The sequence below is a fragment of the Lynx rufus genome, unplaced genomic scaffold (assembly GCF_022079265.1).
Source record: "Lynx rufus isolate CCGP_SWC_20201006 ecotype Redwood Valley unplaced genomic scaffold, mLynRuf1.p SCAF_5, whole genome shotgun sequence".
Lineage (NCBI taxonomy): Eukaryota > Metazoa > Chordata > Mammalia > Carnivora > Felidae > Lynx > Lynx rufus.
The window spans coordinates 90,583,638-90,601,617 of NW_025814867.1; the positions used below are offsets into that span (position 1 = coordinate 90,583,638).

The following is a 17,980-nucleotide window of genomic DNA, read 5'->3' on the forward strand; positions in this document are numbered from 1 at the left end:
ATTCTAACTTAGGTAATGGGTACATGGCTGCCTGTTCTATGATTATTTCCCTAAAGTGTACATATATGTTTATGTACTTTTCTATACGTATATTATGTTTAACCTAAACAAAGTAAATAAAAATATTCATATAAGATACTGAATGGGCCCTTGGAAGAAATGTCTCAAAAATCACCATATCCTAAAGATAACCAAAAGAGGAAAAAGTATTATCCACAGCTTTCTATTTTTTTATCCTGTTAACTGCTAATGAAGATGAGTTATCTTTGCCTACCAATCTCCCTCATCCAGAGCCCATATTACCACCATGCAGAAACAGTAGTGAAACTTGACCCCTGGAGGCTTAAGAGTCAAACTGGGGCAAATAAAATTATTGAATAAAGGCTAAATCTTAATCTGCTTCAAGACATTAAATATATTACGGGATTATACTGCAGGATGGGCAAGCACAATGCAATGTGCTTAATCATTTAAAGTGAGGATGCTAGAACTTAGGGAGTAGTTCTGAAACTTAAATGAACATAAAATTAACTAAAGGAGCGTGTTCAAACTGTTGATTCTGGAGATTCATTCCAGAGACCACATCAGTGGAACTACAGTGGGGCACAGGGATCTGCATTTTTAATAAGTAGGTAGTCTGTAAACCATACTTTTAAAAAACACTGACCTAGGGAAATCTGAATCTTAATGTATTTTACAGAGAAGAGTCTTAATCCTGAAATCTATCAACTGTTCATTTTTACACGGAAAGGTTTCTATTTCTATACTGGGGAAATCTGCATATAACCCTTCTTTGCCTTTCCTTCTCTTATTCTTGTTACTAAAACTCTAACATGGTCATTTTAGTTTCACTTAACTAGTGTCTTCAGTCAAAAAGGTAATATATGCACATGGTAAAAATATTTCCAAGAATAGGAAAGAGTACCAAAAAAAAAAAAAAAGTAAATCTCCCCTCAACCCCAGACTTCTAGTTCCCCAGACATCTTTCTCAGAAACAATATAATGGTTTCTTTCAAAAACAGTTCCTTGCCAAACACTGGCACATACATCCCTCCCACTTTTTTCTAAGTAGGAACATTTTAAACATAACATGTTACATAATATGTAAACTTTGCATTTAAAAAAAAACTTGACACTATATCTTGGAAACATTTCTGTTCAGCACTTAACAGAACTTTCACTTCCTTTTCACAGCTGCATACTATTCCATCATACACTTCACCATAACCAATCCTCTTTTGAAGACACTGCCCTTCTGACCAGTCATCTACTATTACAAGCCAAGCTGCATAAACATGCTTATCCTTGCAAACTGGTAGAGCTTTATATGTGGGCTAATTTTTTAGAAGTGTAAATATTGGGTTAAAGGACAATTGCATTTTGAATCTACTAAATACTGTCAAAATACCCTCCAAATAGGAATGCCCCAAACTACTCGCACATCAGTGGTGCCCGTTTTTCCCTACCCTGAGCAACATACCATGTCATCACACTTTTTCATCTTTGCCAATAAAAAGACATCTACTTGCTGTTTTAATTTTCATTTCTTTAATTATGACAGAGAGCTTAACATCTTTCCCTAAGTTTACGTCATCTGTATTTCAATATCTGTAATTGCTCACTCATACCTGTCACTCATTTTCCTACTAAGTTATTTTATTTGAAGGAATTCTTTTCAACTAAAATTCAACAAATTTATTGTTGCAAATATTCCCCAGTTTTTAACTTGTGACTTTGTTTTGTAGTATATTTAATCATGAAGATAATATAAATTTTTATGTGGTCAGATGTATGAAGCCTTTTTTTTCCTCACATCGGAATCTTTTTTTAACTTGTTTTATTTTTTATTTTTTTAAATTTACATCCAAATTAGTTAGCATATAGTGAAACAATGATTTCAGGAGTAGATTCCTTAGTGCCCCTTACCCATTTAGCCCATCTCCCCTCCCACTACCCCCCCAGTAACCCTCAGTTTATTCTCCATATTTAAGAGTCTCTTATGTTTTGTCCCCCTCCCTGTTTTTATATTATTTTTGTTTCCCTTCCCTTATGTTCATCTGTTTTGTCTCTTTACGTCCTCATATGAGTGAGGTCATATGATTTTTGTCTTTCTCTGACTAATTTCACTTAGCATAATACCCTCTGGTTCCATCCACACAGTTGCAAATGGCAAGATTTCATTCTTTTTGATTGCCAAGTAATACTCCATTGTATATATATACACCACATCTTCTTTATCCATTCATCCATCGATGGACATTTGGGCTCTTTCCATACTGTGGCTATTGTTAATAGTGCTGCTGTAAACATGGGGGTGTGTGTGTCCTTTCGAAACAGCACACCTGTATCCCATGGGTAAATGCCTAGTAGTGCAATTGCTGGGTTGTAGGGTAGTTCTATTTTTAGTTTTTTGAGAAACCTCCATACTGTTTTCCAGAGTGGCTGCACCAGCTTGCATTCCCACCAACAATGCAAAAGAGATCCTCTTTCTCTGCATCTGTTGTTCCCTGAGTTGTTAATGTTAGCCATTCTGATAGGTGTAAGGTAGTATCTCATTGTGGTTTTGATTTTTATTTCCCTGATGATGAGCGATATTGAGCATTTTTTCATGTGTCGGTTGGCCATCTGGATGTCTTCTTTGGAGAAATATCTATTCATGTCTTTTGCCCATTTCTTCACTGGATTATTTGTTTTTTGGATGTTGAGTTTGACAAGTTCTTCATAGATTTTGGATACTAATCCTTTACCTGATATGTCATTTGCAAATATCTTCTCCCATTCCGTCGGTTGCCTTTTAGTTTTGCTGATTGTTTCCTTCGCTGTGCAGAAGCTTTTTATTTTGATGAGGTCCCAGATGAAGCCTTTCTTTTATGGCTTCTGGGACTTGTATAGGAAGGCCTTCCCCATGCAAGAAGTATTGAAAAATAGTCTCATGTTCTAACACTTTTATGGTTCATTTTTTTTTTACATTTAAATTTTTGATCCAATTTGAATTTACTTAAGTGGTAAGACAGAGATTTAAGGCTTTTCTTCATTTTTTTTGGTCCCCAGATAGCTAAGTAATTATCACAAAACCATTTAATAAACAATATTTCTGATATGGTTATTTCTTTTCATTCTATTCTATTCTATTCTATTCTATTCTATTCTATTCTATTCTATTCTATTCTATTCTATTCTATTCTTAAGTAATCTCTACACCCAATGTGGGGCTTGATCCCACAACCCTGAGGTTAAGAGTCGCATACTCCACCAACTGAGCCAGCCATTTTGGTCATTTTAAATGTAATTTTGCCAGCCACAAGCATTTTACAATAGAATATATTTCTTTAAAAAAAATCTATGTTTACTAGAACCATACTATTTAACTTTCTAACACACATTAGTAAATGTTATTATTTATATTAATGAAAACTATACTGAACTAGAAGATAACATGGCATGTGTTAGGGAATTGCTAGATAAACACATATGATTAACAGCAGATATAACTTACTTTAAGTTCACCTTCCAGAAATCTTTATTTACTGGGCATGCAATATCATATAGTGCTATAGAGCAATGTCATCTATAATTTTTTTGTATGATCTGCTTCCCAATCATAGAAGACATGCTTTATAGTTGATTATTCTAAGTTCCTTATTTATCCATGACGTTAATAGAAGTGGCAAAATAATTTCCTTGAATTTTTATTGGTACTATGCAGATAAAAGAAATATTGATACCATGCAGAGAGGTACAGCACCAATAGGAAGGTGGTAAGAAAAATCCTGATTGAGAAAAGAGCTTGTCAGAAGCTGCTATTTTCATGTCTTGAGACTTACAGAAGCTAAGATATAGGAAGCCAAGGGTGGAGGGTCACTATTCCTGAAGACTGGGTCTGAGACTCAAAAAGCTCCAAGTAAAACAGGGGCACAAAATATAGATGGCCAAATACTCTTTTCAGTGCTAGTCAAATCCATGTTAAAGGTCTTTACCCCTTCCCGCTGTGTATCAGAATGGAGACTGAAGCTTAAAAGTGGTGATCTATTGAACCTACTAGTCAAAAATACATAGTCTAATTGTAGCATTTTCATTTTAACAGCTGCATATGCATTGTTAATACTACTGCTTAAAAGAAATACTGTATGGACATAAAACGAAGTGTCATTTTAAGGAGATAATATTCCTACATTCTTTATAGATGAACATATAAGGACTGAAAATTCAATTTATACCCTCTTTTTATGAAAGATTCAATCTCTCTGAACTCTTTATTTTAGCAGTTCTCTTTCATCTCTCTTTGTTTACATTTCTTTATGAGCTCTATTTCTTTTTCATATCATCTTCACCAAGATGGAGAGTCAACTTTTCATTATTCCTAGAATTTTACAACTGGAAAGGATATAAAGGGAAATAAGACTACAGAGAATAATATGGATGGCCCATTACAGAAGAAAAGCTAACAAAAATATTAATGGGCTTTTTGAAAGAATGCATCATTAAAGTTAAGTTTACTGAAGTTTGTACTTAAAAACTGTGGATGCTTAAAAAAAAAACCATATGTTTGAAAAATTATGAACATCTCAAACACAACAATGAAACTCGTCTGTTAAAACCTCACTCAAAAGGATAGGAAATGAAGACTAGCTTTCCACAGAAACCCATCATCTCTCACCTGGTTTATTGCACCAGTTCCCCAACTGGTTTTCTTATTCTTGCCCTTGACCTTCAGCATCAGTCTATTCTCAACAGAGCAGCTTATGACCAAGGTTCTCCTCAACTCAAAACCACCAATGGTTTTCTAGCTCAGAAAAAGCTAAGGTCTTAAAGAACCCTGTCTCATGCTCCCACCACTCCATAACCAGGCTGGTCTCATCATTTCCTGTCACTCTTCCCATGAAATCTCTCATATCTCACATGGCTCCAGCCACACCAGCCTCCCTGCCAGGCAGGCACATTCTTCCCTTCCTACCCTTTACACTTGCTGTTCTTCCTGGAATGCTTGGCCCCCAGATAATGTATGGTCCATTCTTTGGGTTTTTACCCCATAAAGTTATCTTCCTAGTAAGCATTTTTTTTTTGTTTTTGTTTTTTTTTGGCCATTCTTTCTGAGATTTCACCATCCTTCCCTTGACATTTCACATCTTTCCTTCCTACTTTATTTTTTCTCCATAACACATACATTTTATTTACTTATCTATCTTACCGCCTCTTTCCCCAACCAGAATGTAAACTCCCAAGAGACAAGCATTTGTCTATAGCGTTCTCTGTTGTATTCCCCATGTCCAGAAAAGAGCTTGGCACACAGTGAATTCTGTCGAGTAACTAAACTGATAAATGAATAAACAAATAAAAGAATGACTCCAATTTGGGCTCTCATGTCTTCTTTCCTGGTCTCCTACCAACTATCTCTCCCTTCTGTAATCAATCCTACATACCTCAAATCAGGAGTTTACCCAATACAGGTCAGGTCCTATTGTTGCTCTGAGCCACTTAAGAACTAAGTGGCTTCCAACTGCCCAGTGAGGAAAACACAATTCTACAGGACGGCATCTAAGATCCCTCATATTCTAGATAACCTTTTCTAAACTCATCTCTTTATATCCCATTCTTATACCTTATCCCGTAGACCAGTGTTTCCCAAACTTGAGTAATCTATGAATCCTTTTTTTAAAAATTTTGTTTAATTTTTATTTATTTTTGAGAAAGAGAAAAAGACAGAGCATGAACTGGGGAGGGGAGGGGCAGAGAGAGAGGGAGACAAAGAATCTGAAGCAGCTCCAGGCTCTGAGCTATCAGCACAGAGCCTGACGCAGGGCCTGAACCCACAAACCATGAGCTCATGACCTGAGCTAAAGTCAAATGCTTAACGGGTTGAGTCACCCAGATGCCCCTATGGGTCCTCTTTAAAGAGGAAAAATTTCTCAATGAGTTTCAAGATCACATCCTATGGCCCCAGTTTAAGAAACACTAATTTAAGAAATTGATGTTCTGATCAGTAAAAATGTCTTTTAGTTACAGATTATTACTGGTAAAATAATTTTTAATATTCTAACCAACAGGAAAATAAAGCTTTAAAATTTTCTTGTACCTCGTGCCCTCTGAGAATACATCCAGAGACCCCAGTTGCAGAAATGATGCTGTACACAAACGAAGCTACCTATCCATCCCAGAAGAGGCCTATGCTTACCTACCTCTATGCCTTCATTCCTGCTATTCTTCTACTCTGTAATATTCTTTCCCCAAACTACAGTTACCAAATTCTACTCACCCTCCAATGCCTTGTTTAATTATCACCCCCTTCATGAACTTTTTTTTTATTGTTTATTCATTTATTTTGAAAGAGAGAGAGAAAAAACACCAGTTGGGGAGGGGCAGTGAAGGGAGAGAGAATCCCAAGCAGGCTCCATGCTTAGCGCAGAGCCCAATGTGGGGTTCAATCTCATGACTGTTGAGATCAGGACCTGAGCCAAAATCAAAAGTCAGCCACTTGGGCACCTGGGTGGCTCAATCAGTTAAGCATCTGACTTTGGCTCAGGTCACGATCTCACAGTTCACAAATTTAAGCCCCACATTGGGCTCTGTGCTGACAGCTCAGAGCCTCGAGCCTGCTTCAGATTCTGTGTCCCCCTCTCTCTCTTGAGCTCTGTCTCTCTCTCTCTCTCTCTCAAAATAAATACACATTGAAAAAAAATTTTTTTAAAAAGAGATGCTTAACAGACTGAACCACCCAGGTGCCGCTTGAACTCTTTTTGACACCCTCAGCCAAAACTTCTCTCAGTCTCTCAGGATAGTTTTATACTTCTTCTACTGCATTAACTACTTTATTCTTCCTTATGTTATACTATTATTTTCCTGTGGTCACTATAGCTCCTAGATAGCATGAAGATTAATTGTTCTTTTTATTTACAGAAAAACTAGTAGAGTCCTCTTCCATATGACAACTAATAAATGTTTATTGAATTAATCATCATGTAGGGGGAAAAATAAATGCTAATATAAATATGACCTTCTACTGAGACTCTTAAAACTGGAACTATTTACTAAAAGCTTATAACCAAACATATATAATATACTCATAAAAAAGAGAAAAATGTGGGATAAATTTTAAGTTATTTATGATTTACCTTCTTTTAAGCATTAAGTCTGATACAGGTATGCATCTTAGACCAGTTCCCAAAACCATAAGGAAGGATGTCAGAAGCACAGTTACCCGAAGACCTAAGAGGAAACAAAAACATCTGGGTTATTTTTTAAATCCTTTTCACATATGTCCGATGTCAAAAGCAAAGATTTTTTTACTCAATCATAATGATGTTATATTCTAATATGATAGCTTTTTGCTAAAACTACAAATGGGGGAAAAATTCTACATGCTGAAAATGAAAGGATTCTAACTTTAATAGAAAACTTGAATGATCACACCAAGGAAGAAGTTCCAATAGCTCCAGTTTTTCAAAATGAATGGCTACAATGTTTTGTTCACATAGAACACTAAAAATATAGAACATAATTTTAAAGGAGTAGGTATTTTAGCTTTATACGTCCAATATGAAATTTCCAATTTTCAAATGCAAGTTGCAAAAATTCTAACCTGCTCCTATAAAGATTTTTAAGGTGATAGACCACTGCTTTAAATTTTCTTGAAAAATGACAACTAGCTAATTATGTATTTGATCTTATAATCAGGACAAGCTAATGCTTGTTATATGAGGTGGTTCTTTTAGAACACTTTGATAATACAATAATGGTCTTTTTATTTTTCTTGACTTATCAGATGGCTTTCAATTCATAGAATGATACAGTTTAAAAAAAGCTTTAGAACTTTATAATATTGATCAGATAGCTTTTCCCTTTCTACCTCAAATAAAATAAATTATTTTTAAAATGTGTGCCAATGGTCAGTCACATGGATAACAAGGTAAAAGAGAATATAAAAACATTAAGATAAGATAACCAAAAATACACACAATATTCTAGCTATGGCAGAATAATATAATGGGACTATAAATTCCTATTGTTCAAATGCTGCATTTTTTTTTTAACATTTATTCATTTTTTGAGAGACAGAGAGAGAGCACAAGCAGGGGAGGGGCAGACACAGAATCCGAAGCAGGCTCCAGGCTCTGAGCTGTCAGCACAGAGCCCGATGCGGGGCTTGAACTAATGAAATGCGAGATCATGACCTGAGCTGAAATCGGACGCTTAACAGACTGAGCCACCCAAGGGGCCCCTTGAATGCTGTATTTCTGTTACAACTAAACTAATACCACCTTGCTGTTTGTGGCAACCACATCACACAGGGGGCTCTTACCAAGTATGTGGGAAAAGGGATGACATTTCTTCCAATTTCTCCTAAACTCAACACTTCCTTGAAGCCATTTCATAGTGAATAGACTTAATGCAAATTTTTTAGTGCAAATGTTTCTTTTTTCCAGATCTTTTTTTTTTGAAAGATGGGAGATGGTTAAGTATTTTGGTTTTCAAAGGGCTTTTCTGCTTTAAGGTGTTAAAAACAAGACAACAGGCCAAAAATAGAGTTGCTCATGCAAAGCCTCATGTCAGCAAACTAAATGGACTTCATTATTTTTGGTTCTCCCAGAAATGGATCCCTAATCTAGTCAACCAGTGCTAGTGAGTTAACCTGCCTGACAGAGAGACCCCTTCTGTCCCCTTAAGGAAGACGACCTTGCCACAACCAATCCAACTTCCTTTGCTCCATTCTGTGTATAAAAGTCTTTCATTTTGTACAGCTCCTTGGAACTCCTTTCTATATGAGCATATATGCTCATATGCTATATGAGATCCTGTCTGATTCATGAATCATTGAATAAAGCCAATAAGTATCTTTAAATTTACTCAGTTGAATTTTGTTTCTTAACCAAGGAAATTGAAAGTCAACAAAACTATAATTATGCAGATTAAACATAGCAAGGAAAATAAACGAGATCTGCATCAGGCACACACACGCCACACTGAGGATAATGTGTGATATGAACTGAGTTAGCTTTATGATATTCTTATATGATTTGAATATGATTAATACAACTTGGCAGAAGGAATACCATAGAAAATTGTGTTTCCCAGTAAGAAGTAATATATACATACTGTTCATTTACTGTTTCTATTAAGAGAATGCAGATTTTAAACACACATTATAGCCACAGGAAATAGAGTGTAATTAATAATAAGTACATTCATGGTCATAAACATGCTAAACTTGCAAAATGTTGCTCTTATACGGTTATATGGGGTGTCCTATGAGATACTGAAGAAAATTTTATAGATTTGAGACTAGAAGGCTTACCTGCTAAATGATATTTTTTTCTAAGTATTTGGTTTGTAATTAAGGTAAGCAGCCACCAAGTAAGCAGTGAGGCATTGTTTATGGCCATATAGTCCAAATAACCAGGCTTCCTATTATTACTGCTGAAGGTCAGCACACTTTTCTACTCAATTATAGTTTTTATCAAATAAATGACAATATAACAGTTAAATATATACATTTTAGAACAAACAAGTTGTGAAAAGCTGATTATGAAAGCAATCTCACAGGTACCACTTGTGGCTTTCTTCCTTACCTTTTTTTTAAATTAATTTTTGTTTTAGTGTTTATTTATTTTTGAGAGAGACAGAGACAGAGAGAGAGGAATGCAAGCTGGAGAGGGGCAGAAAGAGAGGGAGACAGAGCGTCCAAAGCAGGCTCTAGGCTCTGAGCTGTCAGCACAGAGTCTGACGCGGGGCTCAAACTCACAAACTGAGAGATCATGACCTGAGCCAATGTTGGACGCTTAACTGACTGAGCCACCCAGGATACCCCTTTTCTTGCTTATTTTTAATTGTTGCCAAGTATTACTTAATCCACCCCAGATGATGCTCAATTCCAAACAGAATGCTTTCTTTATCGCATTTGAATCTTGACAAGGAGGAACTCTATAATGTCATGTAATCAAAAAAGACATCAACTGATTTTAGGAAGGAGAGGTATGAGGACTCTAGGAAAATAGCTTATGAGACATCTAGTACTTTTACATAAATAAGTAGATACCAAGTGATTATAGTATTGGGATATGAATGCCAAAAACCATCTGATGCAAGGTTTTAGAACAATTTCAGAAAAGCAAACATGATTGAAAATAAAAACAAATTCTATCCAAATATGGCACACAGACACTGCAGGAAGCCTCCTTCCCATAGATGAAATAACTCCTTTCACTGGGATCATATTTGGTATAGGAATGGCATCTCTACAAGTGCCTAAAAAATCAGGATGCAAAGTTGATTGGAAAACAGACACAAACACATATCCATGGTGGATGCGTGGGAAATTAATTATAGGCATAAAGTTCGTCTGGCAAGCCTGTTGTTCCCAGGCTCCACACTTTCAACAGCTGGAGTGAAGACCAGCTCTACTTGTTCTTGGTAAGACCCCCCAGGCTCCCTATCCCCAACAACCACAGCCTTGCCACCCCAATCTGCTTTGGAGACCATCAGGAATAATCACATTGTGCCTGTTATTTTCTGCTTACATCAGTCATGAGAAATCTAAGATTCACAGGTCATTGCTATACAAATATGGCTTCATATATCCCCTAATCTGGCCTCATCTCTGTAGTGTCCCCAACTCCTGAAACCTTTCCACTGTGCCTTCTGGAGCACTCTGAATCCATGAATCAGTGGAATCCCTACATTCTCAAGCCCTTCTCCAAATGTTCTCTTCACCTTCTTACTCCCACCAAAACCCCTCTCCTGATGACACTGCTTCTCTAGCACTTCCAGATCACTATTACTCTCTCCTCCCTAAAGCTCTGCAGTCTCTTTCCTTGATGTTTTTAAGATTTTCTCTGGTTTTAAGCAACATGATTGTGATGTGCCTTAGTGTAGTTTTCTTCATGTTTCTTTTGCTAGGATTCATGTATTTCTTAGAGTTGTGGGTTTATAGACAGGGAATTTTTCTGCCATTATTTCCTCAATTATTTTGGCCCTCCCTCATCTCACTCTATGCCCTCTCCCCTTACTCTTCTCCTTCTGGAACCCTAATTACACACATATTAGGTCTCTTAAAACTGTTTTACAGCTTACTGATGCTGGTGGGGTTCTTGTTCATTTCTTTTTAGTCTTTTTTTGCCCCCCTCTTTTCCATTTTGGATAGTATCTATTGCTGTCAAGTTCACTAATCTTTTCTTTTGCAATGTCTAATCTGTTATTCAATCTTATCCAGTACATCTTTTTTTTTTTTTCTTCTCTCAGACACAGATTGCATTTTCACCATAGAAATTTAATGTTGGTCTTTTTGTTTCCTGTGTCTCTCCTTAACATGTTCATGCTTTCTTCTGTCTTCTTGAACATATGTAGATTATTTAAAGTAGCTGATTTGATGTTCCTGTCTACCAGTTCTGTCATCTGTACCATTTTGGGATCTGTTTCTATTCATTTTTTTTTCTCCTCTTTATGGGTGATATTTTCCTGCTTCTTTGCATGCTTGGTAAATTTTTATTTTGATGTCAGGAATTCTAAATTTTACCTTGTTGGATGACGGGTTTTCTTTTGCACTCCTTTAAATATTTGTGAACAATGGTGAGATATAGCCAAGTTACTTTTGACCTTTCCAAGGAATACTTTTTTTGGTAAAGTTTATTTATTTTGAGAGAGACAGAGTACGAGCCGGGGAGGGGCAGAGAGAGGGAAAGAGAGAGAATTCCAAGCAGGCTCTGTGCTGCCAACTGTGGAGCCCGATGAGGGTCTCAAACTCACTAACTAGGAGATCATGACATGAACCGAAACCAAGAGTCAGTCGCTTAACCAACTGAGCCACCCAGATGCCCCTCCGAGACATACTTTCAAGCTTTATTAGGTGAAACAAAAGCATTCTTTACCTTAGAGTTCTTTTGTCTTTACTACTGAAACAATGCCTCTCTGAGTATTCAACCCAACCTCCTATGTATTTTGAGGTTTTTACTTTCTGGCTATTGGGAACATGAGCTATTCCCAGCCTTCGGGGAATTGTTCTGCCTATTCTTTTTCCTAGTCCTTTTTCCAGTGTTTGGTAGTTTCCTCACATTTATCTGCAGATCAGTTATCAGCTGCAGACTCAAGAGGAACTCCTTGTAGATCTAGAACTTTCCATTAAACTTTTTCCTTTCTGGTACTCTCACCCTAAAATTTCTAGCTAAGTTGGCCTCTTGCAATTCTAAATGGTCTCAACTTAGAAAAACGGCAGGAATGTCTGGACTCCCCATCTCTGCACTGCAACCTGGAAATGCTCTCCAGGCAATAAGCTGAAGCATTCATGGCGATCGCTGTCCTGCCCTGCCTTTTGTCCAATGTCTGAGAACTTTGTTTCATACACATTTTTTGTTTTTAGTTGTTTAAAATAGAAGGATAAGTCCCATTCCTATTACTCTATCATGGCCAGAATAGTCTTTGCTTTAATAATATTTTTTTATTAACTTAAAAAAATTTTTAAATATTTACTTATTTTTGAGAGAGCGAGCAAGCGAGGGAGACAGACAGACAGGGAGACAGAGAATCTGAAGCAGGCTCTGCACTGTGAACACAGAGCCCGATGCAGGGCTTGAACTCACAAACTGCAAGATCATGACCTGAGTTGAAGTAGGATGCTTAACTAACTGAGCCACCCAGGAGCCCCTGCTCTAATTACATTTTATTCTAATACTCAAAACTCCTTGCTGCAGTCCTCTATAGACCACCACACACCTGTCTCCAAGGCATTCACCCTCACCATTTGCAAATGTCTCGGCTCACTCTTATTCCTTGTGACACTACTTTTTCATAAATCTGGTGATTTTGATATCCACTAGATGATCATTTCAATATGCTGGCCTCTCAGTCCCCTGACTTCATATTCCATGATGGTGTCTTCTACCCTACACCTCAGCAGTCTGTTTTCTTGCTTATACTCTGACCTTTACTATGATTGCATCCATGACATCATCTCAATTTCAAGCATTCCATTCTTCAACCATGACCTCCTCTCTTTCTCTTTTGCCCTGCTTTATATTTCTCCATAGCAATTATCTGGATAGCAATGCCATCTGGCATACTAAATATTTAATTTTATTGTTTGTTTGTTACCTAGACCTTCTCATTAGAATGTAGGCTCTGTGAAGGCTGTCTCCCAACACACATTTGGGTACTATCTCATTCTTAAAATTTTCTTCACTTGGCTTCTAGGGCACACTTGCTCTTGGTTCTCCTATTATCTTACTAGCTGTCCTTTTTTGTCTCTTCTCTGAATGATGAAAAGTGGTGAGAGGGTATAAAACCCATCTTAGGAAGATAACCAGTCTTCTCTACTAAGCTGACTGGGACCCACAGTAGCAGGAAGGCCAGACAACTATCTACCCTCTATGGAGCAAGGTATTTTAGTGCCCAAGGATGGCAGGAACTTACTTTCTATGTACGTAGATAGGACATCTGCGGCAGGACAGCCAACATATGAAAGTATAGCAGCTTTCTCTTACTGAAAAGGAAAACCACTTCCTAAAAGAGAATTTTTAAATTTATGTTTTATAGCTTCAAGCAACGGCAAATACACATCTGAATTCCCCATGTGGTTACAGGAACTACTGAAAGAAATCCTAAAGTAACTTATTTTATAAGGTGAACAGGTAGTCCCTAATTTATCCAGCCACAGCTAGTTCATAAAATTATAATAAAAAAAGTAAAAATTAACATTCTTCTACCATAAAAACAAAGTTGGTTTAATTTAGAATATTAGAAAATGCTCCCGATATAAAGATAAATAAAAAGAAACAACAAAACAACATTTTCCCCTAAATTTAGCCAACCTAGTAAGGAATGACAGAGGAATTGTCACAGATTGGAGGAGATCAGTGAGAAATCATAACTAAATGTAATTTGGAACACTAGATTGAATCCTGGAACAGGAAGAAAAAAAAAAGACATTGGTGGAAAAAGTGGTGAAATCCAAATACGATCAGTTTAAAAGCAAACAAATAAATCCAAACAAAGAAAACCTCCATTCATTACAAGAAACCTTTCCTGGATATCTAGCACACTCATCCTCTGCAAAAGTACCTAATCTGGAAGTTTTAGGCCAGTCAAGAAACACCTTCCAGGGCTGGACACCTTTTGTTCTTAGAAGGTTCTTCCTTTATTGCTTTGAGTTACATCCTTTTGTAACTTCACTCGGTTTCATTCTTCCTTCTAGAACTACACAGAGTAAGTCTAATTCCTCTTTTACTGGATCTTCGTGTATTTTATATTCTGCCTCAAGTTTCTTTCTGAAACATGACACACCCAGTTCCCTCAATCTTACACATTATGATATTTACATCCTTTATTATTCTTGTCATGCAACTTTTAAAGTGCCCCAGTTTGTCGATGGTCTTCTTAAAATTAATGCTCAAACTAAACATAGAGCGTACATACCAAGCTATTTCTCTTGCTTTGGCAACTATACTTATATGCCTAAAACTGTCCTCCTTTTCCATCAGTTACATCACATTGATCAAGAATCAGTTACCCACACCTGTGTAGTATATAATTCAGTCCTATGACCTCTTTTTTCTCCTCACAGAATCACGTGGCAAGTGGTAAAGTGAGATGTCTGTTCGGAGTATTCCTCAGAGAGTCTTCCTTCACCTGCCACGCTTTATCTGAGAGTCATAAATCTCAACTGAAACAACACCCTAGTCACAAACACACACTTTATAACTGCCTTTCACCATTTTAGAGAAATCAAAGCATCGGACAGGAGTTTTCCAACAGCCTTGGGCGGGTGTCATTTAGTATGCAAAGCCAACTCAATACTTCCTTATATCTGGGCATCATCGGTCTATTTTCTGACCTATCACCCACAACACCTCCCAATCCCTTTGAAGTCAAAGCATCAGTCATTTTTGTTAGGTGTAAAAAACATACATAGCACGTGCACGAGGATGCTCTGACGTCCACACTGTGCAAAAGCCTGAACATTTAGAGATCTCTTAGTCTCTGCTGTTGCATAATGGGCCTTCATGTAAACATAAATACAGAAGGCAAAGGAGCCTTGCCACATTTGTCGCTTTGGGGACGGAGGGTTCCTAGACAGGAATGGGATACCAGCAACACTCGGTCACCTCACATAACCCCTAAGACGAAGCCGAGGGCGGCGGCTGGCGGGCTCCGGCTCCCCCAGAAGCGACAACACCGGTCTGACGCAGCCCGGACCCCCTCACCTCTCTTGTCCAGGAGCCACATGAACGCGAAGCAGGGCAGGAAGCCAATGGGCCCCCACAGCACGAGCAGCGCGATGTCCCAGCTGGAGAAGCCGTAGGCCTGGCGCGCCGAGTTCTGGATGGGGCCCCAGGTGTTCCAGACCAGGCCCTGCGCGAACCCCAGCAGCGAGAAGAGCAGCAGCACCAGCCAGCGGCGCCCGTAGACCCGTCCGGGACCCGGGACCGCCGCGGGTACCCCGGACGCCGCCGCCGCCGCCGCCTCCCGGCTTCTCCAGACAGTCCCCGGCGCAGGCCCGAGTCCGGGCCCTAGCAGTGGCTGCCGCTCCTCCTCGGTGCTCCAGCCCGCGCCCATGACAACACGCGGCCCGCGGAGCCCCTGCCCAGCGCGGCCCCGGTGGCTGCCGACCAGCCCCGCGCGGATGCGGTAGGAGGAGGTGGAGGCCGAAGCTGCTGTGGTAGCCCTCGGCCTCCGGTCCACGCCTGGTGCGCCTGCGCCGCGCCAGCCGGCCTGGGGCTGGAAGGCGGGGCAGGTGAGCCTGGCTAAGAGGAGGCTGGGGTACCGGACTGGGGCAGCCCCCCGCCCCCACCGGGTGCTGGAGAGGCGGGAGAGAGAGTGGAGACTGCTTCCCCGAGGGAGGACAAGCAGAACTGAAAAGGCGGGAGGGGCGTGGCTGAGCCCGGGAAAGAGGAAACTCCCAGAGAAGCTTAAGAGGAGGTTGGGCAAGGAACCTGGGATTGCTGGAGGAAGTGCCGAAGTTTACATCACGTGCTCAATAAACAACTCTGAGACTTCTGATCACTTACGCTAATGCTTGCTTCTATATTGGGTTTATTATTATTTTTGTTGGATTTCTAACTTCAGAAATGAAAGGGGATATAGGATAAGATTTAACGCATGAACCTAACTTTTCGTTTATTTTTTTTACGTAAAGTACTGCCTAGTTTTATCAGCTTTTTGTTTTACTCACTGAGATTATAAATTAGGGAATTCCATTCATATGTATAAAAAAAGACACATATCGTTCAACCCTCTGCTTGTCAATAACAGGCTAGCAATAAAGATAGGTTGATTAAGACTAGGTTTCTGCTCCTAATCACTTAGATCCATCTCCAGTTATTACAATTTTGACCAGTGGAAAAGTGAGAAGGGTGGGGATTGTTGATGTCTTGATCAAGCAGCAGATTGTTTATTTCATTATACAAATCCAGAAGCCTGACAGCTGTCGGTTAGTAGCCTTGAAACCCTAGGTCAAGCGATTTGTCTTGTGTGGGTCGGGAATGAGTCACGGAGAACACAATTAAAGGATATTTGCCTGAGGTTCGTATTCCCCAGCAGCCACAAAAACCAGATGGAGTCAAGTTGCTGCCACAAGGGCAAGAGAGGTGGAAGAGAAGCGTGACCTCTCCTCGTGCCCAAAGCTAGTGAGCGCGGCTACAGAGTATGCGGAGGCAGAGCCACATTCCACGGCCCGGAGCCCCACAAAACGCAAACCATCCCCCAAACCTCCAATACTTTGGGTGGAGGAAAGCGCCAAGGCAGATAAGAAGGACCAGACTAAAAACAGAGGAGCAGAAACTAAGCCAGAAAAGACTACAATGAAAGAAGGTTAAGATCTGGGGAAGGTAAAAAGCGCTACAGACAGACCACGTGCTGACACTTCAACAACAAGGGAATCAAAACAAACCTGCGTGGCCCCGCCCAGCGCACGTCACGTGACTGCTGCGTGAGGGGTGCTTCCGGGAAGAGTCCTGCAGCTGCTACGGCGACTCCTTCCCGTCGTGCGACCCCAGAACCTGGGTCTTGGCCCTCCTTAGAACCCACTCCACTCCGCTCCGGTTTGGGGTTGGGGCGAAGCTAGCCATGGCAGCAGGCCCGCGGGCGACCGCTGACACGGCCCCTGCAGCTGGAGCTGGAGAGGTGGAAGGTAGGCGCCACGCTGAAGTCAGACCAAGAGTACAACCCCGTGCCAACTGACTCTTGCTGCCTCTCATGTGGCCGTTTGATTTAGCTCTTATTTCAGGTCTCTCTGGCCCTGCATTAAACTGTGAGGAAAATTATTATCTTTAGCGAACGTGGCTTTTCTCAAGTTGGGACATGAAGACTTGCAGTCATCTTACAGGTCCTGAATCCCCACATCCTACCAGTGCTGATTTACCCACAAGGGTGGTTTGAATGGATTAAAATTAAATTTGTATAAATTTATATGAAATTAAATTTGTATAAAAATTTACTCTTGAGGTAAATGGAAGTATCTGGGACTTTTATGAACAGAGATTATGAGCTTTTGCTCAACTTCAGTGGAATCCTGCCTTAGATAACCAGTGAAGCTGGGTGGCCCATGTGCCTGAAGTCTGTGTTAGCTGTACTGAGTGATTTGCTCTGTGCCTGGTGCTCACTGGATCTAGAGACTTTTGACTGTTTATAATAATGCCTTTTTTCCAATTGAGTAAAGGGGCTTAGGAAGGAAAAGATTGACTAATATCTGATAACACGCATACTACCAGCAGTACACATTGGGTGAGAGCTGTTCCCGGGAGGAGAGGTTTCAGTGTGGAAATGCTTCAAGGAAGGAGTAGTTGCAGGTGGGCCTTTAAGATTGGATGAGATCATGACAAACTCAGGTGGTAGTGCTGGGGAATTGTGGGAAGACAGGGAGCCAGAAAACACAGGATGGGTGTGGTTGGAGATTAAATAGTCATGTTTTGCCTAGGGAGGAAAATGACTAATTTTGCAGAAGAAACAATTATAACTTCCTCCTAGTGTGAGCAGTCTCTTATCTTTATAAACTCCCTTC

The 17,980-nt window shown here is 39.5% G+C and overlaps 2 protein-coding genes across 4 annotated transcripts in view; one reads left to right on the forward strand and one right to left on the reverse strand.

Annotated features, from left to right (window-relative positions):
* The window catches only part of SLC49A4 (solute carrier family 49 member 4), an 81,986-nt gene extending 66,133 nt beyond the window's left edge, over positions 1-15,853 (reverse strand). Inside the window, exons 1-2 of the mRNA XM_047098826.1 lie at positions 15,186-15,853; positions 7,110-7,203 (exon numbers count right to left, since the gene is read on the reverse strand). Of these exons, the coding sequence (XP_046954782.1) occupies positions 7,110-7,203; positions 15,186-15,537 (446 nt within the window). The 5' untranslated portion in view covers positions 15,538-15,853. The remainder of the gene's footprint in view (positions 1-7,109; positions 7,204-15,185) is intronic.
* A 1,063-nt stretch (positions 15,854-16,916) lies between these two features.
* Positions 16,917-17,980, forward strand: part of HSPBAP1 (HSPB1 associated protein 1) — a 59,801-nt gene continuing 58,737 nt past the window's right edge. The window contains exon 1 of one of the 3 annotated variants that reach the window (XM_047098881.1): positions 16,917-17,110. In XM_047098881.1, the coding sequence (XP_046954837.1) occupies positions 17,047-17,110 (64 nt within the window). In that variant the 5' untranslated portion in view covers positions 16,917-17,046. The remainder of the gene's footprint in view (positions 17,111-17,980) is intronic. The other 2 variants (XM_047098879.1, XM_047098880.1) reach the window with 2 other exon arrangements.